This window comes from Marmota monax, unplaced genomic scaffold (genome assembly GCF_021218885.2).
Source record: "Marmota monax isolate L192 unplaced genomic scaffold, Marmota_monax_Labrador192_F-V1.1 WCK01_AAM20220418_F8-fsc00012, whole genome shotgun sequence".
NCBI lineage: Eukaryota > Metazoa > Chordata > Mammalia > Rodentia > Sciuridae > Marmota > Marmota monax.
The window spans coordinates 14,242,331-14,267,393 of record NW_026695227.1 but is presented as its reverse complement, the minus strand read 5'-3'; the positions used below and the strand labels follow the sequence as shown (position 1 = coordinate 14,267,393).

Below are 25,063 nucleotides of genomic sequence, written 5' to 3'. Positions count from 1 at the left end.
AACCATAAAATTGAAAACAGGAAAGCAACAGAGAAAAATCAGTGAAATCAAAAGCCAGTTCTTTATAACAAAGTTGGTACATCTCCAGCAAGACTAACCAAGAAACAAACAAACCAACAAAAGACACAACTTATCAATGTCAAGAACAAAAGAAGGGTTATCACTGTGGACCCCTAATTCATTCAAAGCAAAAGTGAATACTATTTAATCCCACACAACTAAGATGTATAATTTAAACGAAATGAATTAACTAAAACTATATAAAATCACAAAAAAGATAAAAATTAGTATTCTATAACTATTAATTATAGTTATTGTAGTTATGTTACTATTAAAGTCTATAGCTATTCTATAATAGTCCTTTAACTTTAAATAAATTGAATACATAGTTAAAAATATCCTGCAAAATTATTTTTTTTATTAGTTGTTCAAAACATTACATAGCTCTTGACATAACATATTTCATACATTTGATTCAAGTGGGTTATGAACTCCCATTTTTCCCCTGTGTACAGATTGCAGAATCACATCGGTTACACATCCACGTTTTTACATACTGCCATACTATTGTCTGTTGTATTCTACTGTCTTTCCTATCCTCTACTATCCCCCCTCCCCTCCCCTCCCCTCCCATCTTCTCTCTCTACCCCATCTACTGTACTTCATTTTTCTCCCTTGTTTTTTTCCCCCCTTTCCCTTCACCTCCTCTTACATGTAATTTTGTATAACGATGAGGGTCTCCTTCCATTTACATGCAATTTCCCTTCTCTCTCCCTTTCCCTCCCACCTCTCATCCCTGTTTAATGTTTATCTTCTTCTCATGCTCTTCCTCCCTGCTCTGTTCTTAGTTGCTCTCCTTATATCAAAGATGACATTTGGCATTTATTTTTTACGGATTGGCTAGCTTCACTTAGCATAATCTGCTCTAGTGCCATCCATTTCCCTGCAAATGCCATGATTTTGTCATTTTTTAGTGCTGAGTAGTAAGTACTCCATTGTGTAAAATGCCACATTTTTTTTATCCATTCATCTACTGAAGGGCATTTAGGTTGGTTCCATAGTCTAGCTATTGTGAATTGTGCTGCTATGAACATCGATGTAGCAGTATCCCTATAGTACGCTCTTTTAAGGTCTTTAGGGAATAGTCCAAGAAAGGGAATAGCTGGGTCAAATGGTGGTTCCATTCCCAGCTTTCCAAGGAATCTCCATACTGCTTTCCACATTGGCCGCACCAATTTGCAGTCCCACCAGCAATGAACAAGTGTACCCTTTTCCCCACATCCTCGCCAGCACTTGTTGTTGTTTGACTTCATAATGGCTGCCAATCTTACTGGGGTGAGATGGTATCTTAGGGTGGTTTTGATTTGCATTTCTCTGACTGCTAGAGATGGTGAGCATTTTTTCATGTACTTGTTGATTGATTGTATGTCCTCCTCTGAGAAGTGTCTGTTCAGGTCCTTGGCCCATTTGTTGATTGGGTTATTTGTTATCTTATTGTTTAATTTTTTGAGTTCTTTGTATACTCTGGATATTAGGGCTCTATCTGAAGTGTGAGGAGTAAAAATTTGTTCCCATGATGTAGGCTCCCTATTTACCTCTCTTATTGTTTCTCTTGCTGAGAAAAAACTTTTTAGTTTAAGTAAGTCCCATTTGTTGATTCTTGTTATTAACTCTTGTGCTATGGGTGTCCTATTAAGGAATTTGGAGCGCGACCCCACAATATGTAGATCGGAGCCAATTTTTTCTTCTATCAGACACAGAGTCTCTGATTTGATATCAAGCTCTTTGATCCATTTTGAGTTAATGCTGCGCCCCTCCCCTGACTCAGGCAATGGCAAGGCCCTACTGAGGTGGATGGCGCAAGGCGTCCATCCTCTGGAGGAGCACAGTATATTTCTGGGAATGGGCTGGTTTGTTTTTGTATTCCTTTAATAAGTATAGTTGCGATTTCTCATATGACCATTAAGTATGAAGGAAAAAACATGACTTTCCCAATTAATGTAACTACTTCTAAGAATAGATCTGTTTGGTCTAAATGCAATGATTCAGCTGTGAAGCGTAAATTGTTAATGTCTAATGAAAAACTCCCTGTATTCCTGTCAAGGAAGTTTTTGAGAAATTAAATTAAAATCTAGAGAATAATAATTAATGTTAAGAAGACAGATTAGTGCTTAGTACTGGGCAACTTGTTCTTGTTCCTGTGCACAATGGTTTGTGCTTTTACTCTTGTTTGATTAAAATTAAAACAAGTCAACCACTTGCCGTAACCATGGCACCGGTTCCAGTCAGTAAGTCAAGAAAGAATAGTCAAGGTATAGGCCAATAGTTTGGGACATTTCTAACTATTATTAAAAGTTAACTAAGCAGAAACAGCTCAAAGCAAAACGCGAACTGAAAGTTCAAATGCTTGCTTATGCATAAGCCAAGATATATTCTTCTATTCTAATTGTAGCTACGTAATATTTTGTTTCTTTGAATAATGATTCCTGTTTTGTAACCACAAAGTACTATGAGCCTGCCAAAATGAAAAGTATATATGATCAACTTCACAAGTAAAGATTGGGATTCAGCACCTTCACTTTGGTGTCTGTGTTGTTTCTCCACCTTCCTTTCGCCGACTCCTCACCATCCGTTCGTCTCCTGAGACCCCCTGTTGGAGCTGGACTCCAACAAGTTAACTTTTGTGCATGGTGAGAGAAAGGGATTCAGTTTCATTTTGTTGCATATGGATTTCCAGTTTTCCCAGCACCATTTGTTGAAGATGCTATCCTTCCTCCATTGCATGCTTTTAGCCCCTTTATCAAATATAAGAAAGTTGTAATTTTGTGGATTGGTCTCTGTGTCCTCTATTCTGTACCATTGGTCCAATCCTGCAAAATTATGAGTGCACACAGCTGTAATCCTAGCAACACTGGAGGCTGAGGCAGGAGGATCTTAAATTCAAAGCCAGCCTCAGCAATTTAGCAAAGCCCTAAGTAACTTATCGAGGCCCTATCTCAAAATAAAAACGGCTGGGGATATATCTCAGTGGTTAAGGGCCTGTGGTTTTGTCCTATCTCTGGGACAAAACAAAATTTTAAAATCCTGCAAATAATCTCCACAACCAGATGGTTTCAGTGACAAATTTTAACATGCATTTGAAGAAGAGATATAACCAATGTTATTACATAAAAAACAAACAAACCCAGAAGTAAAGGGAATTCTTTCAAACTCATAAATGATAATCAGTATTACTCTGAAACCCAAACTATACAAGACAGTAAAAGAAACACAGAAAACATAGACCAACATCCCTCATGAATATACATGCAAAAATTCTCAAGAAAATATTAGCAAATCAAATGTTTTAGTCAGCTTTTCACTTCTATGACTGAAAAGACCTAACCAGAAAATTTTAGAGGAGGAAAAGTTTATATGGGGGATCAGAGTTTCAGAGGTCTAGTCCATAGGCAGCCAATTCCATTCCTTGAGGTGGGAGGTGAGCAGGACATGATGGTGGAAGACATGATGATCAGGAAGCAGAGAGACACCACTTGCCAGATAAAAAGCATATACCCCAAAGACATGTCCCCAATAAGCACCTCTCCAAGCCACACCCTGCTTGTCTTCAATTGCCACTCAGTTAATTCCATCAGGGGTTAATTCATTGATTGGGATAAGGCTCTCATAACCCAATCATTTCTCCTCTGAACATTTTTGCACTGTTTCACACTTGAGCTTCTGAGGGACACCTCACATCCAAACCATAACATCAAATTTGGCCATATATTAAAGAAGTAATACACCATGACCAAGTGGAGTTTATCCCACCATTCAAGGCTATCACTATAGTCCACCAAAGAGGAAAAAACTTGATCATACCAATTGGTACACTAGAAAAAAATTCAACATCCTTTCATAGTAAAAACTTTCTGCAAACTAGGACTAGAAGGGAAGTTACAAACAGAGAAAGGGCACTTCTAAAAAAAAAAAACCTACAGCGAATCATACTTAATAGACAAAGACTGAGTACATTCACACTAAAATTAGAACAAGGCAAGGATATTCTAATAACCAATAATAATGAGGAAAAAAATCTAGAAAATGGGGGAGCATATAGACATAAAAGAAAGAAAACCGCCTTCATTCATAGCCAACACTATGTTAGAAATTAAAAAAAAAAAAAAAAAAGCTTGGCCCAGCAGTGTACAGCTGTAATCCCAGGGATTTGGGAGGGTGATGCAGGGAGGATCATAACTTTGAGGCCAGGCCAGCCTCAGAAACTTGGGGACCCTGTCTCAAAATTTAAAAACGGGCTGGGGATGTATCTCAGTAGTAGAATATTCTGGGATCAATCCGCAGTAGCGGAGGTGGGGTAGGGGTGGGAGGCTTAAGGCCCCTATATAAACTAGCAATGAACAAATGGGAATCAAAAATCAAAAATTCAAAACAAAACACGTTTATAATACTCTTTAAAAATTCTTGGGCAAAACAAAAAATTCTTGGTAAAAAGGAAGCAAAATACATGTAATGTCTACATGCTAACTACAAAAAGTTAATGAAAAGAAACTAAAGAGGACCTAAATAAATGGAGAAACAACTATGTTCAACGATTGAAAGACTCAATGTAATAGAGATGATCAGTTTTCCACAAATGACCTGCGGATTTAATGCAATTTCCAATCAAAACCCCAGCAATTCTGTTTTCCAGAAATGGACAAGCCAATTATAAAATTTCTGTGGAAATGTAAAGATAGACTTGACAAAACAATTTTGAAACTGAAGTTGTAAAAATCACACTAAAACTTAAGACCTACTTCAGCAATCAAGACAGTTGTAGTATTGATAGAGACAGAATAGAGGATCAGAAATAGGCCCACAGAAACATGGTCAATTGATATCTGAAAAGGTGCAAAGGCAAGCCTAAGGAGAAAGGTTAGTTTTTTCAACAAATGGTTGAAGAACTGGACATCCATATGCCAGAAAACTAATCTCAACACAATTCTTACACTTTATACAGAAATTAACTCAAAATGGAACACTGTTTTAAATGTTAAACGTAACACTTCTATAAGAAACAAGAGGAGAAAATCCTGGTAACTTGGGGTTAAACAAAGATTTTTTTTAGATGTTTACCAAAGCATGACTCCTAAAAGAAAAATTTGATAAACCGAACTTCATTAAAATTACAACTAAGGAAAAATACCATTAAGACAGACTGAAAACACAAGCTATATCTATACTGGAAGAAAATACTTTCAAATCACATATCTGATGAAAGACTTGTATTTACAATGAAAATCTCTCAAAACGAACGCTAAGAATACAGTTTTTAAAATAAGCAAATGAGCAAAAGACTTTAATACTAACTAAAAAAACATGTATGGTAAATAGGCACATGAAAAGATGTGCTTATTAAAGATATTCAATTAAAACCATGATGTGTTTTTTTACCACCCTATTAAAATGGCTATTTGTCTATCATCAATACCCAACCGCTTCAGTTTTAATAGTTTTAAAACCCTTGCTAAGTCATTGCTTTTTCTTCAGAATTGTTTTTACCTATATTTAGCCTTCTCTCCAATCTAATTCAACCCAGACTTCTGGAGTACTCTAGAATAAAAATCAAAATGCTTGTGATAATTCATTCAAACTGGTGGTAGCTTTCGGAATTTGAGGAGTACCACTTTAATTGGGCAGCAGGACAAGTATTATTATTCCTTTTTTACCAATAAGAAATAGACTTAGGGGCCGGGTGGGGTGGCACACGCCTGTGATCCCAGTGGCTCAGGAGGATAAGGCAGGAGGATTGAGAGTTCAAAGCCAGCCTCAGCAATTTAGCCAGTTCCAACTCAGTGAGACCCTGTCTCTAATAAAATACAAAACAGGGCTAGGGATGTGGCTCAGTGGAGGAGTGCCCCTGAGTTCAATCCCCAGTACCCCCCCAAAAGAAAAGAAAATAGACTTAGTAATTACCAATATGAGGAACCCAGTGAAAGAGCCCAGCTAGTACCAGAAATAGATCTTCCGATCCCAGTTTTATTCTTGAGCCAGGCTGGATTCACAAGGTCTTATTTGCTTTCACTTATTCAGAAACCATCTTGACCTGCATAGGTAGAAAAACAAAGCAAATTCCCTGACTCTAACGAATCAATGAACTTCCAAGATAGTCATAAGAAATAAACAAGAAAGCCTAAGAACAATTTATATAAAAAAAATTACAAAATTTTGCCTGCTGCGGTGGCACATGTATTCTCAGTGGCTCAGGAAGTTGAGGTGGGAGGATCACTAGTTCAAAGCCAGTCTCAGCAAAAGTGAGGCACTAGGCAACTCAGAGAGACCTTGTCTCTAAATAAAATACAAAATAGGGCTGGGGATATGGCTTAGTGGTTGAGTGCCCCTGAGTTCAATCCCAGTACCAAAACCAAACAAAATTTCAAAATTTTTTTCATGTAACTAATACAAGCCTAAGAACCATTTTAATTAGACCTTAGTTAATTAAGCAACAAAAGTTTATCGATAGACTTTTAAAAATTATAATTAACATCTACTTTAAAAAACATTCTCTAGGCTGCATAATGAAACACTATCAAAATGAACCATACTTAAAATTTGTTCATAATTATAAAACCATCTATTCAGGGAAAGAAACTGTAAATAGCAGGCAGCTCAAAGGATAATTTTATTACTATTTCAGAAAAACAGTGACACAGTTTCTAAGAATTTGCATGTTCATTTCCTGTATGTGAAACCACAAAAGTGTAAAATATTTAATAATATTAATTTATTTTGCTATTCTTCCTGAAAAATGATTTCCTCCCTTTCTTTGTCTAATAAGTAGAGTGGAAGAAGTACTTTTCAAACTAACAAGTTTCAATTTTTTTAAAAATAGCCTTCAGTTAAAAAAAAAAGTTATACTTTTAACATACCTGCCTATTTTCCTAGTACCTACCTACTTTAACTAGTCACAAAATGTTTACATTGTTTTCTATAGGTAGGTCTAAATTGCAGGCAAATTTTTTTTAAACAATTTTTTTTGGTGTGTTTCCTGCATTAGCCACATTCTCACCCACTCTTGCCACCAAACATGTACATTCAAGATTCCTGGCAGATGGTTCAAGAACATTCTGCTGCTGGTAAAAAAGAAACTGCCACCTACCCAAGACAGCAATTGCCAGCTGTTTACTTATAGACTTCTTTTTGGTTAAGAAAATTTTAAAAAATTCAGGTCACTCATCTGTTTCCTTTATCCAGAAATCTACTATCTTATAGCTAGACCTACACAAAATTACTGTGACTACTGATATACCACAGATTTCTTTAAATGTCAGTTTAGTGTAAATTTTTTTTAACTGTCCAAGTAGATACCTCTAATGACAATTAGTAGATAACATTAATTGACACATGAGATAGAAAAATAAAAAGGCATAGTTATGTCTTTCAGAAAAGTTCATAATCTTTTTTTATTTTTATTTATTTTTTTGGTGGTGCCGGGGATTGAACCTAGGGCCTTGTGCATGCTAGGCAAGCACTCTACCAACTGAGCTATATCCCCAGCCCCCAAAGCTCATAATCTTAAGAGATCAAGAATTATGCATTTAATTACACATAAAAATAAGCATTATACAGACATACATGTCACTATTTGAAATCACGGAAAATTTTCATTGGTGCAGTGAACATAATTGGAGCTTTATAAAGAAAATTAATTTTTAAAGTTGGACAGAACAGAATTTGAAAGGAATAATGCTGGAAGATTTTTAGAAAAATCATATATATTTGGACCTAACAGAGTGGTGCACATCTATATTCCCAATGAAGTAGGACTGAAAGTTCAAGACCAGCCTCAGTATTTTTTTTAAGCTTTATTTTATTTATTTATTTATATGTGGTGCTGAAGATCCAACCCAGGGCCTCACACATGCTAGGCGAACGCTACTGCTGAGCCACAACCCCAGCACCCAGCCTCAGCATCTTAGTGAGAACTTATCTCAAAATAAAAAATTAAAAAGTCTGGAGACTTAGCTTAGTGGTAAAGTCCCCCTGGGCTCAATTTCCAACACCCAAAAAAAAGGCGCAGGCCTGTAATCCCAGTGGCTCCCGAGGTTGAGGAAGAAGGATCTTGAGTTCAAAGCCAGCCTCAGCAACAGCAAGGTGATAAACAACTGAGTGAGCACCTGTTTCTAAATAAAGTATAAAAAATGGCTGGGGATGTGGCTTAGTGGTTGAGTGCCCCTGAGTTCAATCCCGGGTAACCGCCCCCCGCCATAATAAAATATCCTTAGAATCACAATTAAACAAAAGTTTCATATACACATATGCAAACAGTTACAGCAATTCCAAAAGGAACCAACCTAATCTAAACCCATTGTTTCTAACCTATAGGCCAAGGAGTCAGTGGCACAGTTGCATGAATGCACACACAGGAAGCATTGCAAACAGTCTAAGACATTTCTCTCACATATAATTCCACTACTTTTCAAATATAATAGTATAATAAAACACAAAATTATTTGAAAGCATAGGGTTTTTTTCCCTTTCCATTATAATTCCAATCAACCAATAATTTAAAAATTTTACAATTACATACGTATTAGGAGTATGGGATTGCTCATATTCAAAATAGGCAGGGGCCTTCAAGCAAATATACAAGGTTCCTTCTAGGTCTTAAAATTCCATGGTTTTAAGGAACTAAAAACTCCGTGGTAAAGTTTTTAGAACAATTATAAATATGTATACATATGTACATATAAATAATGTGCCAAGCACTGGAATAGATTCTATTTCAAAGATGAAATGACATGATTTCAGACTCAATTTCAAGTTCGCAGAACAGATAAATGAACAAATAATACTTCCTAATAAATACCACCAAACTATCTGAAGCGCTTTGTCACCTGGGGGAGTCTGAGAAAATCCACGAATTAAGTTTTGATAAATGGCAAACAGGGACAGATGCTACAGTCCTATAAAGAGAAAGAGCTGTGAAAAATGCACGGCACTTTTGGAAAAAACAGCCAGTGTCTGGTATGGTTGGACGTTAAAGTATCTGGAGAAGAAGCAAGTTGAGACTCTAAAAATATGATTGAGACAGACTGTAAAAGATCTTGAATGACATGCTTGATAATTAGGACTTGATTCTGTCAGCAATACGGTTACTTGAAAAGTTTAAGGAGAGATGTAAACAAAATGTATGCCAGAACTGTAAGGACGTTAACGGGGAAACTAGTTTGGGGTAGGTGCAATAATTCTGGTGAAAGAAGAAACAATACAGTGCAGTTTAACTGGAACTGTGGATTCTTGGGTTTCTAGTTTGGATGTTAGGACGTATACTGGTGTCAGTATCAGTATCTGGGATGGAATAAAGATGAAAACCAGAAAAAAAGAGTAATATCTCTTGGAGGGCGGTTTCAAGAAGGGAATGGTCATCTGCGGCAAATACTGCAAAGGGGTAAACTGGAGGAAAAAGGGTCCCTTTCCCTAACCCTCAAGGTGGGTAAGAAGAGAAGAAAACAAATACGGATGGTACACACAGGTTTGGGGCCGAGAGTTTCTAATAAACTTTCCGTACCTCCATTCCGGAAAGAGGAGCTCAAAGCTAAGCACCGGGCTGGCTCCCAAGAGCTGAGACTGCGAAGTGGCCGGGGCCGGAGAGCCGGTGGTTCTCAAGTGGCACGCACCGAGGCAGCCCACAGGCAAAGGAAGCTTCCGACTCGCCTACGCCCGCTCTGGTCCCCGGGTTTATACCACTTACTGCGCTCTCAATCCCTCGCAGCCGTCGGCTATGGAGATGAGGACCTCTGACGACCGGGTCTTAAGCACCCAAAGGAAAAGACTCCGCACCTCTGTTCCGCGTCTTCAGCGAGCAGACGCAGAATCCAACAGAGACAGCACAGACAACTGGCAAGTCAGCGGGGTTCAGCCCCATCACTGACCCGGGATAAACCTCCGCCGACCGTCCCCGACTAGCGCTCCTTGACTGCCCCAGTCTCGCGAGATTTCCTCCCTCGCGTTACCGTGGAGCAGAGCCGGCCGCTCGCCGCTGATTTGCGGGAGAGGTAGGGGCGGGGCCTTCCTGTGTCCCTCCCTGTTTACCCACTCTAGTTTTAGCTCGTCTTCTCGCTAAGTCTCGCGTGTTTTTCTAGGGGCAACGGGCCTAGGTGAAGAGACAGAAAAGCAGACGCGGGAGGGTGGGTGCTAAGCCTATGGGTTCTAAATCTAAGGGGTTGTGGCCTGTTCAGCGGTGCTGTGGTTGGTACTTCACTTTTGGGGACACTCTTAGGTCGCCCGGATCATTCTTCCCAAAGGGTGATTGGGTAAATTAGTGGGTAGAACATCTCGAGGTTGGAGGCAATTTTTTTTCTCATTGGCTCCGCCCTCTTCCTGTTTGGCGTCTTGTGCGTCGGTCCTTGGAGGAGGAAGAGAAGCTTGGCGGGGCTGTCGAAGAGTGCTTTGCGCAAGCGCGAGCCCGAGTATGTGAGTGTGTGTGTATGTGCACGCGCACGCGCGCACTCCTGCATTTAGGAAGCCTGGGAAGGACCGGTGTTCTGGAGATGTGCGGGGAAAGCGTAGTCCCCTGGTTTTGGTACCAGACACTCCTGACTGTGCGTTGATTCTCCCACCCTCCCAGCCAGCAGCCTTTGCCAGAGAGGCACAGCCTCTGTTGGTTTTCACTGCAGGACCAGGCACGAAAGTAAGCGAACCTCGATTTTGAGGTCTTCCCTATCCACTCACCTTGTATTACCCCCTTCCCAACCCCCGGCAGAGTGTGTCTAGGAGGTTTCTTAAAGAGAGTTTTGCATGAAGGGGAGATGTGTTTTGAGAACAGAAGAAAATAGCGGTCGTAAAAAGAGTTCGTTTTGATGAACACTTTTCCTCTGCTAAACATGTGCTTTTGGAATGTGGATTTGTCTATTTAGTATTTTATTAGTGAAGTAAGAGAGTATCTCATGCTCTGTTTTAATAAGAAAAAGTTTAAAAAGTTCCATTTCCCCAACAGTGTAATTGTAGCAACCAAGTTATTCTGTTCTACATGGAAATTATTGTGGTCTATCAAATGTCAAGAAGAAGAATGAGTTTGGGGTCCTTATCCTAATACGAAGACCCGATATGCAGTTATCTTGGGAGTTGTTTATTATGTTTTGGGCTTTACTTTTGCTGTCACGTTCCTTAATTGTTAGTTTTCCCTCACTCCACTCACCTTTTTCAGAAGTCTTGAAACTTTTTTGTTTGTTTGTTTTTGGAGGGAAGCTCAAAATTGCTGACTTAGAGGTTTTTATATATCAATGTCAATTAGGATAACCAAAAGTGTATTTGAAGAGTATTTATTATTTTTCATGTTTGGTAAATATAAGGGAATCAGATACAATGATATATAAAATGTTTTTTTCTGACAATTTTAAGTTATTTTAAAAAGCAAAAATAAAAAAATTATGGAATGTAACTTTCTGTGCCTGGTAAAGTGACAGTCTCATTTGAATTGACCCAGTTGCTTTCTGGTCCTAACCCTGGTAAACATTGTCATTAAACTTTTCCTTTGTTGGGCAAATTTCTTTGAACATATTTTTAATATCTCCTACCAATTTTTTTGTGTGTGTGGAAAAGTCCTGTTAGTTAGAAATAATTTAAGATATTACATGTTATATATCACCATTTAACTAATGTACATTTCCCCATATAGGTTAAAAATGAAGATTTTTTCTGAATCTCATAAAACAGTATTTGTTGTGGATCACTGCCCTTATATGGCAGAATCATGCCGACAGCATGTGGAGTTTGATATGCTGGTGAAGAATAGAACCCAAGGAATCATCCCTCTGGCCCCAATCTCTAAATCATTGTGGACTTGTTCAGTAGAATCTTCGATGGAGTACTGTAGAATAATGTATGATATATTTCCATTTAAAAAGCTGGTGAGTATACATTACAAACAAAATTTATGATATGGGGGGGATATACTTAACTGTGTAAATAAATTTGTTGTACATTTGACTTAGAACTATTTATTTACTACTTAAAATGCACACAGAACTGCTATTTGGGATAAATATATTATAGATATTTAATTGGAACCAGTAATAACAGCTGGTAACTATTGAACACTTACATGCGCCAGACATGTTTCGAAGTGCTTTATATTTATTAGCTCCTTTGATTGTCACAACAGTTAGATGAAGTAGGTACCATAAGTATTGAGGCAATTTTAATATGTAACAACTAATATGGAACAAGCACCATTGAGAATTATGGGAGCCCAAGCAGAAGGAGCATTGGCTATAAGCAGTTTCTCTACTTGTGCTGGTATGTTGCCAGCTGTATATCAGTTTTGTTTATTACAGTTGTGGTGTTCATACAAAAACTGAGGTAAAGAAACTTGTCCCTAGTCACATAGCCAGTTAGAGATAGAGCCAGAATCTGAATCTAAGCAGACTGGCTGCTTGCCATTCTAAAGAATATATACTAAACTGCTTAGGATTTGCCCAACTTAAAAAGAAATGCTCTTAAAATACTAAGTTGGGGTTAAGAGTGTAGCTCATTGGGAAGCTCTAGGTTTAATCCCCAGCACCAAAAGAAAAGGAAAGAAAGAAAAAATGATGCTAAATGGAATTTTTTTTTATATCAAGAAGAGAAATTGATGATTAATAGAAAATTTAAGTATTAAAAATTATCTTTAGGTTTTATTATCTCAGATGTTTTATTTTGGGAAAGTCATTTGGTTAGCCACAAGTGGATGATGTGCTCTCCGTCTCATTTGCAGCAGCCTGGGCTGGGACCTAGCCAATTCTTAGACTGGCAAAGATAGCATAGTCACAGCTAAGGTGAATATAGAGAGTCCAACATTATGCATTCAGATATATTCCAAGTTAAAAAATAAGTTCCTTATATATTTATAATTTTTGGCAGGGGAGGGTACCAGGGATTGAACTCAGGGGCATTCAACCACTGAGCCACATCCCCACCCTTTTTTTTTGTATTTTATTTAGAGCAGGGTCTCACTGAATTGCTTAGCATCTCATCGTTGCTGAGGCTGGCTTTGAACTCACGGTCCTCCTCCTGCCCAGTCTCCCTAGCTGGTGGGACACAGGCTTGCGCTGTGGCACCTGGCCCTTTTGAAATTTTTGTGCATCCTGTATAGATATATAATGAGGGGAAGAATAGCATCTTGATTTTAGGCACAGGCTTCAGTTCAAATCCTGGCATCTAGCAACCAGCAGTGTGACTTGGATAATATTTCTTAATCTCTCCAAGCCTTAGTTTCCTCCTATGTAAGTATTATACCTATTTTCTCGCTGTAAGATTTAAGTGAGATAATCTAATAAAGTGGCTATAAAATTTATTCCTGTCAGATAAACATTGGAGAAAAGACCGATTATCAAACCTTTTCTTTAAAGAAGGAAACTAACATTTCATGTATATTAGGGAAAAAAGATCATCTCATCCAGGGGAAAAAAAGAAATTTCTTCCTCCTCTCAAAAAGTGACATAGTCACTTGATATATTTTCTAATATGTTCCTTATCATCATCCTACCTGGTGGTTTTTTGTGGTGCTGGGGAGCAAACCTAAGGCCTTTCGCATTCTAGGCAAGTGCTCTACCACTGAGTTATATTCTCAGCCCCAATAATGTTTTGTTTTTTTTTTTTTTGTATTTTACTTTAGTAAAAATAATGTATTTCAAATCCATTATTTGGCTTTCAGTGGTCTGAATTACTGAGTGCTCTATAGATAAGGCTATTGCCCTATTTGTTTGAACTTTTTTCCTGCTACTCTGCTTACTCTTTATTTTTTTTATTTTTTATTTTTTTTAAACTCTTCTAAGGGTACACACCTATCAACTTTTGCATTTGCTGTTTGCTGTACCTGGAATTCTCTATCCCTGTTTTTTTCAGTGGCTAGTTTCCTTTGGTCATTTTAATTTTCTCTAGATTGCCACTTTCTATAGAGAGCCTGTGTCTCACAACCCGATCTAGAGTAGCTAACAACTATTTTTCATAGTATTTATCACTCTCTGAAATTATCATGTTAATTTGTATTCTTGTTGCAATGCTCCTTACTTTGTCACATTCCCTATTCTAGACTTCCCCCACATTGTGACAGAATTGTTTTATCCATCCCTATAGTACCATGTCCCCATTGCTAAGAATAGTACCTGGTATAAGCTAGGCATTCTGTTATTATAAAATGAATGAATTAATCAAACAATGAATCAGTGGTAGAAATTGCATATTATATTAAAGTATGGTGGTTAAGTAAAACTATAGTTGAATATTAATTGTTTCTTTGACATCTATTAGGTGAATTTCATTGTGAGTGACTCTGGAGCACATGTTTTAAATTCTTGGACTCAAGAAGACCAAAATTTACAGGAGGTATGGTTAGGTTTTAAGTTGTGGCTGTTTTTGAAAATTATCTAAATATGGCAATAGTTTTTTTTTTTAAAAAAGTTTATTTATTTATTTATGTCCATGTTGTATTTATACATAGTTTTAAAATTTCCAGTTAAATTAAAAGAAAAACAGCTTTCCATTTCACTCACCCTCTCACCCCCAAACATCTTTCACTTCTAGTTTTTCTGATGTATATTTTCATATTTCTAAACAACATATTTTTACTCCTACTTATTGAGGTCTCAATTTATAATTTATCTATTTATCATTATTGTTAGGATTTATCTTTTTTATATTCCCTTCACCCATTCCTTTCCCTGTTTTCTCAGAATTATTATATCAGAATTATTGGTTTGCTTAAAATTTCATATTTCTGTTATAATGTCCACATACAGTGTTTTTCACTATTATGCCAGGTAATATCTATGATTATTTGTGCAAATTTTTATTTATTCCTAGAATTAATTATTTCCTTTTTTCTATGTTTGCTTAAACTTCTCAGTATTTTTATTATAGATGTATTAGATAATTTAACAGTTTGATACCTTCACGAATTACTTCTTGAAGCACAGTCTGAACTGGCACTTTCTGGGCTTACTGCACTGCAGTTATCCTCTTTGCTCTAATTTTCAGGTCTCATTTTTCTCTCTCTGTAGTCTTTAGTTTTGGTAGAGGCTCCAGAATTCCTGTAACTTACCTTACTTTTTTTTTGATATTTTGAGCATAGAAATTCCACATTGGAAGTATATTTTTCAAAAAATTTTGAGGACATCATTATACTGTGTTACACCCTCCATGATGCTCTTGAGAAGTCCAGTATCATTTTTCTTCATAATTTCTGGAAGCTTTTAGAATTTTATCTTTCCCACTGTGTGTTCTGAAATTTTTTAGTAATATATCTCATTCATGGTGCTATGGCTTATATTCTTCAGTTCAAGAAAAAGTCCCTGTGCTGTATCTTTGATAATGTTCTTGTCTATATTCCGTGTCTTTTTAGCATACCTATTAGTGGGATTTTGAATTTATGGGATTAAATTCCTTATTCTTCTCATTGAGCCTCTCTCTGGGTTCTACATTATTTGAATCTTTTGACTCATATGGAAATGTTATTTATATTTTTTACATTTCCAATAACTTGTACTTACATTGTAACTATATCATTTTTATCATCTTTTTCTTACTTTACGGATATAATTTTTTTCCTCTTTTAAAAGAATATGACACCTTTTGTACCACACAGAGTATTTTAAACCCTGACATATAAGTCCCTAATAAGATAAAGCAAGACAGAAAGTTTATCTAATTAGAAACAAGGTACACCATCACTTACTGTCTTCAAACATTATTGCAATTTAACTTCCACAATTTGACAAAGTATTCATGAAATAATCTGCAGACTAGTTTTAACAGACAAATAACACTTTTCAGCAGACATGACTGTCCCAAATTATTTATTAGGTATGAACCTTACGAACATCATACTTATGTTAGTGGTAACGGTGGAGCTGGAGAGTATTGCAGCTTCTCCAAGCTGTACTGTGAGAACCAGCAATAGTGTGGTGGAATTTGTGGCCCTTCTCAAGGCCACAATTCTTATGGCCTGCAGATGTTAGACCATGCATCTCCCTGTGCTTGTGGACTGTTTTGGTGATCCACTGGGTGTCAGGATTTCTTCTGGTAGCTTTGTGGAATGGACCAATAAAGAATTTGTGGAATCTTCACCAGCCCAATAAGAATTCAGGACTCTTAGAGCCCCACTGCGACGTCCATCTCACTCACTACAGACTGAAGGCTTCAAGCAAACTTTAGCTGGTTAATACTATGATGGACAGGCGTGCCATAGGTTGCACCCTTAGGAAATGGACATTTGTGGCCACCTCAGTGCACATGAATGCTGCATTTTATCTGGCCAGGTTGGGTGGGGAGCCCTGTGGAGCACAGAGAGCTTGCGGTACTGCCAGCCGTGGACCCTCAGAGGAAAGTGCATCACATCTGACTGCTTCTTCCTCCATAGCTCCTGGATGTACTTGTATATGCCCATCTTGTCTTACCTGATGGCTGCTACCAGACCTATGGGTGTAATATTTTTTATCTGGAGCCATTAATTATGGTGTGTTTTAAGTTTTTCTTTGATCCCTCTGTGTTCTCAAGAGTTTTTTTCATGTTGAGGCTTTTCTTAAATGCCTGATGACATTTGTCTATGCAATCTTATTTAAAAACAAGGCATTAAACAGCAGATTAGAAAATCTTTATGTTGGATTAGGCATTGCTGACTAAGCTTCAGAGGTTAAGACAGTTATTTTTGCTGAGGAACTTCCAAATGTCAGAGTTAACAGATCATCTCTCTGGAACTATTTGTAGTCTCCAGAGAAGATCTTCTACTATTCAAAGTTTATATTCTATAAACTTTGTAGGTAGCTTTCTGGAAGCAGGAGGGGATGGTTTGTGTTGTCATTCAGTGCGCAGACATCCAGGTTGTATTTAAATTTTTCTGTTTTGAGTCTAGTACTTTGCTAACTGATATAGTAGCTACTAGCCACATTTGTGTATTTAAATTTAAAAATTTAATATAATTAAAAATTTAGTTCTCTTATAGCACTAGCCATATTTCAAGTGCTCAGTAAGCCACACATAGATAGTGGTTACTGTAATAGATAGAACAGACAGAGAACATTTTCAACATCACAGAAAGTTTTGTTGAGCAGTGCTGGTCTAGTAACTTACTCTTATTCTATGCTGTGCTTTGTGGTATCCATGCTTTCTGTTTTGTGTCCACTCACAAGTGTAATTCTGCGTGGGAGTGGGGAAGAGATAGTCACTTATCTGGGTTAGGTTGTAGGGTCTAGAATCAAATTTTACCTATTCTGACTTAAAGCTACTTATAGTTCTTAAAATGTTGTCTCAACCCTGCATTGTGTTCAAGTTCTCAAACTTCTTTTTAATTCTTTAGGACATATCATCTTGCCTCTATTTCTCCCCTGTAGATACTTAAATTTCATCTTGTTCAGTTCTATTAGGTTTATTACCACTTCTTCACTCATTTTTATGTATTATTGTTGATATCTTTTTTATCTGACATTTGTTGTTATCTTCTTTTTCCTTCATCTTTGGGTTTATACTTTTTAAAAAATTGCTGTGGTCATAGTGGAGGGAACAGAAATAAACTCATGCTTGCTTAATTAAGTTTATGTTTTCTTAACTTTATTTGTCTAAAAATATTGAGTTTCTGGTAGATTATGTTCATTGCTATTATTTAGTTGGATGGAAGACTTTATTCTACTAGATTCTTCACTGGTAAAATTGAACAACATGAGAGATAGGGATTAGTGATATATTGGATACACTTTGAATTATGTCATGCTAAAATTTTTCTGTTAATGGATTCTCTTTAATAGAAATAATCTAATTAAAGGTGAGTTTTAGTGTAATACTTTTAAAGAAAATGTGTTTATCCCTTAAAATATTTGTGATTATCAAACATATCTAACCTTACACTCTTTAGATATAAGTGACTTAAGGAGTAGGATTTCATTGGCTTGGCTTTGCATTTTTATCTTTTTAGTTTAGTTTTTGTTTGTTTGTTTGTTTTGGTGGAACTGGGGATTGGTTTATGTGTGCTAGGCAAGTGCTCTGCATCTCCAGCCTTTTTTTTTTTAATATTTTTTTAGTTGTAGATGTAAAATAAATATCTTTATTTTAATTATTTATTTTTATGTGGTGCTGAGGATCAAACCCAGTATCTCAAGCATATGAGGCAAGCATTTTACCATTGAGCCACAACCCCAGCCCTCCAACCCTTTTATAATTTCATTTTGAGATAAGGTATTGCTAAGTTGCCAAGGCTGGCCTTGAATTTATAATCCTCCTGTCTCAACCTTTAAAGTAGATGGGATTACAGGCATGTGCCACTGTACCCAACCAGAATATTCTTAATATTCATTCATTACTTGGAAAAATAATATTAAGGATTTCATGCATTCCTCTTGTACTATCTCTTGGAAGTACTGTGGAAGAAGCTTGAAGTCTTTCTAGCTGTGGGTGAATACAAAGAGGTATATAGGTTTTTTCCTGCACCACTGTAGTGCAATGAAGGTGTGCATTTGATAGGTGACCAATCATAAAAGAAGCATTACTTCTACTTTTGAGGTGAAGGTACATTATCACATGCACTGCTTTTAAATTGTGAATGGAGTAAGAAACTTCAGATGTAAAGGCAACAATATTAAAATACAATAACAATATTAAATACAAGAGAACAGGCGTGGTGGTGGCGCAGGCCTGTAATCCCAGAAGCTCTGGAGGCTAAGGCAGGAGGATTGAGAGTTCAAAGCCAGCCTCAGCAATAGAGGGGCACTAAGCAACTCAGTAAGACCCTGTCTCTAAATAAAATACAAAATAGGGCTGGGGATGTGACTCAGTGGTTGAATGCCCCTGAGTTCAATCACTGTAACCCCCCCAAAAAAGAAAAAAAGATACAAGAGAATTGACATTTTGTATAAATTACGTTTAGTCTTCTCTGTGTTAGCATATTTAATGTTTAGCTTTGGTTATCTGTGTCACGTTTTTCCCTAGTTATTAGGAATAGTAATGTGTAACAAGTGAAGTTGACTGATTTCAGAACGTTTGGGCCAGATGGATCTTAAACATCCTTTGCTTCAACTCTTCCCTTGTACAGGTGAATGGACTGAGGTGTACAGCAGCCAGAGGTTGTTTAACATACATATGTAGGCCCAAAATTCTTTCCATTAAGCATACAACTCTATCCTATACAGCTTACATTTTATTACAGAAAAGGTGTCAGACTTCAGGAGTTTTTGTTGGTTAAAGTTTTTTTTTTTGGCTAAAGTTTAAAAATACTACATTAATGTGGGATAGGTTCTATTATAGGTTTTATTATCAGACTAGAGAAAAATCCATAAGAGATTAAATGGCAGAGCCAGAGTTTCAATTCATATGTCTCTGACTCCTAAGGAATTAGGATTTTTTATTGAGTTTTTCCTATGTAACAGGGACTTTATATGACATTTTTATAAACAGTAACTTTTCTTTCTTTTTTGGATACCTTTTATGAGTAAGCAATTCTCATGAAGTTTAAAAATAACTTATGTGTATATATAAAAGTTGTGAGAGTGGACATCGTTATTCGTAAGTTCCATTAGGAAAAACATATCCAGTCTTTTGCCATTAAGTAAGATGTTATCTGTGGATTTTTCATAGGCGCTCTTCTCTTTCAGGAAGTTCCCTTTCTATTCCTGCATTATATTTTTGTTTGTTTCGTTGGTTGTTGTTGTCATTTTGTTTTGTTTTATTCACGAAAGGGTCTTGAATTTTGTGAAATGATGTTTTTTTCTGTTTATGGAGCTTATCATGTGATTTTTGTTTCTTAGTCAATTTATACAGTGTCTTACATTAATTGATTTTGGATATTAAATCAACTTTGTATTTCTGAAATAAATACTACTTGATCATGGTATATAATAATTCTTTGTGTGCAAATGGATTTGGTTTGCTAGTATTTTATTAAGGATGTCTATGTCTATATTTTAAAAATACATTGGTGTGTAGTTTTCTTGTGAGTGTTTTGTCTGACTTGTTACTACTTTTGTCAACCTAATTGTTTTTCCTTTTGCTTAGCTAATGGCAGCATTAGCTGCTGTTGGGCCTCCTAATCCTCGGGCAGATCCAGAATGCTGCAGTATTCTGCATGGTCTTGTTGCAGCAGTGGAAACGCTTTGCAAAATTACTGAATATCAACATGAGGCTCGTACTTTACTCATGGAGAATGCAGAACGTGTTGGAAATAGAGGACGAATAATCTGCATTACTAATGCAAAAAGGTGTGGATATTAATCATAATAATCCTTTCACTGAGGGAATTGTCATTCCTATTATGGTTTACATATAAACACTTAAACACATTGCAAGTGGATTTTTTATTTTTTTCCCCTTTAAAATTAATGCTGCATTTATCCAATTCTAAATGAAGACTCATCTCTGTGAAAACTGTGTTGTCATGTAAATTGATTTGATTATTATTTTTTTTTATCACTAGTTTTTCAGATAGTTGTTTGGTATTGTGAATGAACACACTAAAGACAATCCTTATTAAAGTAATTTTAAGTGTTTATACAAGATAATGCAGGTTAATAATAGTATATTTTTTATCTTAATAGTATTTTCAATTTTTTTTAACTGTTTATTTATCTAAGCTTCCTATGTCTTTTTTATGAAACAGTGATAGTCATGTGCGAATGCTTGAAGACTGTGTCCAGGAAACCATTCATGAACATAACAAGCTTGCTGCAAATTCAGATCAGTGAGTATGATCCATAAAGAAATAAATGTCTTCAACTTCATCTTGTATGCATTTTATTATAGTTATTTCCAAGAATTTTAATGTGATTTTTAGTATTCCCTTGAATTCTGTCCTAACTCAACAAATTAGTCTAAAAGTATTGACTACTAAGAATGTAGAGGCTTTTCTTCCCATTTTGTCTTGCACCTAAGAAATTTACTTTTCTCACAGGAAATGTAATCAGAAGGATAAAATAGCACTTAAATTTCTAATGCCTATTTGTTTTGATGGCTCATTCTCATAGTCTGTTAAGTGTTTGTAAAATGTACAAATTGTAGGTAGCATTACTCAGTATGTACCAAATCAAAACATAACAACTCATTGCATTGTGTGAATTTTTAAAAAAGAAAAAAGCTATTGAAAAGGAAAACACTTTTTTTCCTCTCTATGTCCATATCCTGAGTAATCAAATGTAATGGTTTTTTTCCCCACATCAACAAAATCCCCAACTCTCTAGATACCAGTTAGGTGTCCTGCAGTTCAGATATGATACTTAACGGACTAGAGTTTTTGCCAGACCCTGCAGATTAAGATACATCCCACAAGATTGTCCCCCACCCCACACACTGTCAGACATCAGTCTCAAGTAGTAAATCCCTAGATTTTCACCTGTCTGTCCAATTTGGGTAGAAATGAGGTGTTCCGTGACTCCCTCCTCATGTCTGATAGTTTGCTATGGTGGCTTATAGAATAGAGGGACGCTTTTACGATACCCCATTATAAAGGATATTATAATGACTACAGACAAGCAGCCAGGTAAAGAGGTACATAGGAGGAAGAGTCCTAAGTACAGGAGCTCTTGTCCCTATGGAGTTGGGGTGTACTGCCCTTTCAGCATGTGGATATGTTTACCAACACAAAATCTCTCTAAATCTTGTGCTTCAGGGAATTTTATGGAGGCTTCACATAGGCATGATTGATTACTTGCTCTCTGATGATTCTTTCCTTCCTGGAGGATGGTAGGGTAGGGCTGAAAGCTCCTAAACTTCTAATTATAGCTTGGTCTTTCTGGTGATAGCTTTACCATCCAGGAGCTATCAAAGAGCCCACCACGAATTTCCTCATTAGCACAAAAAATACTCCTATCACCCAGGAAATTCCAAGGGAAATTCCAATGTTGAAAATTGAGATCAAAGATCAAATACTAGAGTAATAGATCGTTAGTACAACCCAGTTGTCTTAAGAATTTATACAGGTTTTAAGAACACTGTTCTAGGAACTCCAGGGCAGAGACCAAATACAGATTTCTTGTTACATTACAGTTAGTAAGGACATATTTAATGTGAATTGTAATGTGGATTATAATTTGGATTGAGTGATTACATTTTCTTGGGTTAGTGGTATTATTGTTGTAAGATTATTTTTACTAGGAGAAGCATGCTCAAGTATTTAGGAGGGTCCTTTGCAACTTAATTACAAATGGTTTAATAAAATTTTAGGTAGAAAATATAGCTAATAGTAAATGCATGTAATAGAATGTAAGATATAGGAGTGTTCATTGAAGATTGTACTTTTCTGTGAGTCTCAAAATTTCAGTATAAAGTTGGGGGATGTTCTTAGCATTACTAATCTGTGTTCTTGGAAATAATCAAATCTTCCTGATTTTACTCTTAAGAGAAATTATTAGTACAAGGGAAATTAATATACAGTGTATTCATTTTCTCTTTGATAATTATAAGAATTCTGTATTTTTTTAATCCTCCAAAAAGAAAATTATTTTTGTACTTAAAATTGATAAAACCATTGTGTTCAAATACAGCGGTTATACACTGTCTTTCTAAATACTTAGCATTTGTGTTAACAGTAGTGTCTGGTTGTAGCAATATATTGTTTTAGTGTAGTAAAGTTGTAGTAGTTTACCTACCCAAATGCTTTACATAGTATATATTCTTATATTTTAAGTGAAAAGTTTCTCTTTAAGTCTCATGCAGATTCAAAAATGTGAGTTGGTCTTGATCCACACCTACCCAGTTGGTGAAGACAGCCTTGTATCTGATTGTCCTAAAAAAGAGGTAGGTGTAAAAGTTCCAGAAGAAAAGATCACTGTGAGTTCTTATTAATGAATGCTGAGAAAGGTTAGCATTGAAGTGATCACAATATCAATATTTACTGAAAAGAAAATATTTAAATTTTTCAAAGCAAAACCTGTAGGACAAATGTTTAGATTGTTAAAATTATAGTTTTTAAAGTATTTTCTGGAAAAAAAAGTATTTTCTATTTTGCTTGCCTATTGACATTTGTTTATTTCAATAAAATGTGTTGCCAAACCATACACAATTTATATTCTTCCTAAGTGCTTCAATAAATTTCAGTTATTAGTAGCCATTTGTATTGTATGAAAATCTTTTCTTCATTAGAAAAACAATACACTTTCTTTTTTCTTAATAAAAATACACTCTGTTGATAAAGAAACTAATTTTACATGTTAGGCAGTGGGTGGGGGGAACTTAATTCTCAACCTTTACTTTTTCGTTTTAACTAAATTTGAAAATCTCAAAGGAAAAGATAATTATGTTAATTGTTAAATGAATTCATGTCAGATTATTTTCCATCAGTGGTCTATGTTTAGAAATACAAATCTATTTATGTAGTTAAATTAAAATTGTATGTCCTTGCTAGGCATGGTGGCACACACCTGTAATCCCAGCAGCTCAGGAGTCTGAGGCAGGAGGATTGCAAGTTCAAAGCCAGCCTTAGCAAAAGCGAGGCATTAAGCAACTCAGTGAAACCCTGTTTTTAAATAAAATACAAAATAAGGCTGGGGAGTGGCCCAGTAGCCAAGTGTCCCTGAGTTTAATCTCTAGTACTACCCCCCACCTAAAAAAAGTATATGTCCTTATATTCTGGAATTTTTATTTTGCAATTTTTAATATAATTATGCTGGTATTGCTGTAGTCTGTTTTATAGTTAAGTGGTATTTTTAAGTCATTATCTCTATCATTTTTTATTAACTTTGTTCTGCCTCTTGTAATAATATGGCAATATGTTAGTTTTATTTTATAATAACTAAAATAAATAATTTATAATAAATATTATTGCCCTGTAATGAATAATTTTTTTATCTTATACCTTTTGATTGCCTTATCTCATTTATTGGCAACAAAATGAGATGTTCATGGTGATTCCTACATTCTTTAAGTTTTATCTGCAGAATTTTGTCTTCACAACAAAATGAATTATTTTTTTCTGTAGTATTTCTGTGAGTCACTTCAAATTCATTTTATGCTTAGATGAATAGAAGTAAAAATACAAATTAAAAATATATTTAAATAAAAAATTATTTCACTCTAAGTTTTAGGAGGGTGGAGACTGTTCACCATTGTATTGTCCAGTGACTTACACAGTTCTTGATTTATAATGTAGTAAACTCTGATTAATATGTGTTGAATGAATATATGAAAATTTTGCTAAATAACTGTCATGGTTAATTTGTGGGCTTTTCTCCTTCCCCCACGTTCTAAAAGTAAAAGTACTTAATTTTTTTTGTGTTATAATATACTAGGTTACAATGAATTAATGTTTTGTGGGTTATTTTTCTTGCATATTTTTCTGTAGTTGTCCCCAGTTTTAACTAGTGAAGTTCATAGTGTTCGTGCAGGACGGCATCTTGCTACCAAATTGAATATTTTAGTACAGCAACATTTTGACTTGGCTTCAACTACTATTACAAATATTCCAATGAAGGTAGGCGTTCTTTTTTTTTTGCTAAATTTGAAAACTGCTTTTTAAATACGTCTTTGATATGTATTATTTATTTTAATTGAACATTTACTTTTTCTCTCCATATCATATTTTCTGTTTTACTAGCCCACATTCAATGTCTTTGACCAGGTTAGTAAATATTGAAAAGCATCAAGAAAGGATCACAGAATAAAGTGCTATATTTTTTATTTCTAATAACATGTTATATGAAATTTTAAAAAATATATTTTCATTAAAATATAATTGGTATTTTAAATTATTTTTCTGTGATTCTTTTCCTGACAGCTGTAATATTAGATTTTACGTACTTTGTGTTTTCTAGTGGGTCCTTTTTCTGTGTTTGTATTCTTGCCCACCCAGCATAAAGATATTTATAGATAATAGGTCTAATTAGGAAAAAATAGCCCATAGCTTTCAATTAGTTTATTACTGTGTAACTGTAAAACTGTAGATATCCATAAGTCCTATAATTTTACTAATGGATTTTCTTAGGACTCTATTACTGTGATTTTCATTATGTTATTACGTCATATAAGACCAGGACAATACCTGACCAATAGAAGCTTTAGAAGCATTGTTACTGAGTAGAATTGAATTGAATTGAATTGTATTGATTATTTTTAAAATATAAAGTGATCACTA

The 25,063-nt window shown here is 35.6% G+C and overlaps 2 protein-coding genes and 1 pseudogene across 20 annotated transcripts in view; 1 reads left to right on the top strand and 2 right to left on the bottom strand.

Moving 5' to 3' along the window:
- Fgfr1op2 (FGFR1 oncogene partner 2) overlaps positions 1 to 9,985 on the bottom strand; it is a 28,861-nt gene extending 18,876 nt beyond the window's left edge. For 3 of the 15 annotated variants that reach the window (XM_046435814.1, XM_046435817.1, XM_058576303.1), the window contains exon 1: positions 9,551 to 9,727. Coding sequence is in view for 1 of the 15 variants with exons in the window: in XM_058576303.1 (XP_058432286.1) it covers positions 9,551 to 9,556 (6 nt within the window). In the remaining 14 variants the exon portion in view is untranslated. The other 12 variants (XM_058576301.1, XM_058576302.1, XM_046435805.2 and 9 more) reach the window with 7 other exon arrangements.
- Positions 9,986 to 10,114: 129 nt separating this feature from the next.
- Ints13 (integrator complex subunit 13) overlaps positions 10,115 to 25,063 on the top strand; it is a 29,332-nt gene continuing 14,383 nt past the window's right edge. For 2 of the 5 annotated variants that reach the window (XM_046435800.2, XM_058576300.1), the window contains exons 1-7: positions 10,115 to 10,672; positions 11,660 to 11,891; positions 14,272 to 14,346; positions 19,999 to 20,201; positions 20,600 to 20,680; positions 22,641 to 22,731; positions 24,275 to 24,403. In XM_046435800.2, coding sequence (XP_046291756.1) covers positions 11,667 to 11,891; positions 14,272 to 14,346; positions 19,999 to 20,201; positions 20,600 to 20,680; positions 22,641 to 22,731; positions 24,275 to 24,403 — 804 coding nt within the window. In that variant the 5' untranslated portion in view covers positions 10,115 to 10,672; positions 11,660 to 11,666. The remainder of the gene's footprint in view (positions 10,673 to 11,659; positions 11,892 to 14,271; positions 14,347 to 19,998; positions 20,202 to 20,599; positions 20,681 to 22,640; positions 22,732 to 24,274; positions 24,404 to 25,063) is intronic. The other 3 variants (XM_058576298.1, XM_046435804.2, XM_058576299.1) reach the window with 3 other exon arrangements.
- Positions 15,852 to 16,405, bottom strand: LOC124087106 (large ribosomal subunit protein eL15-like; annotated as a pseudogene).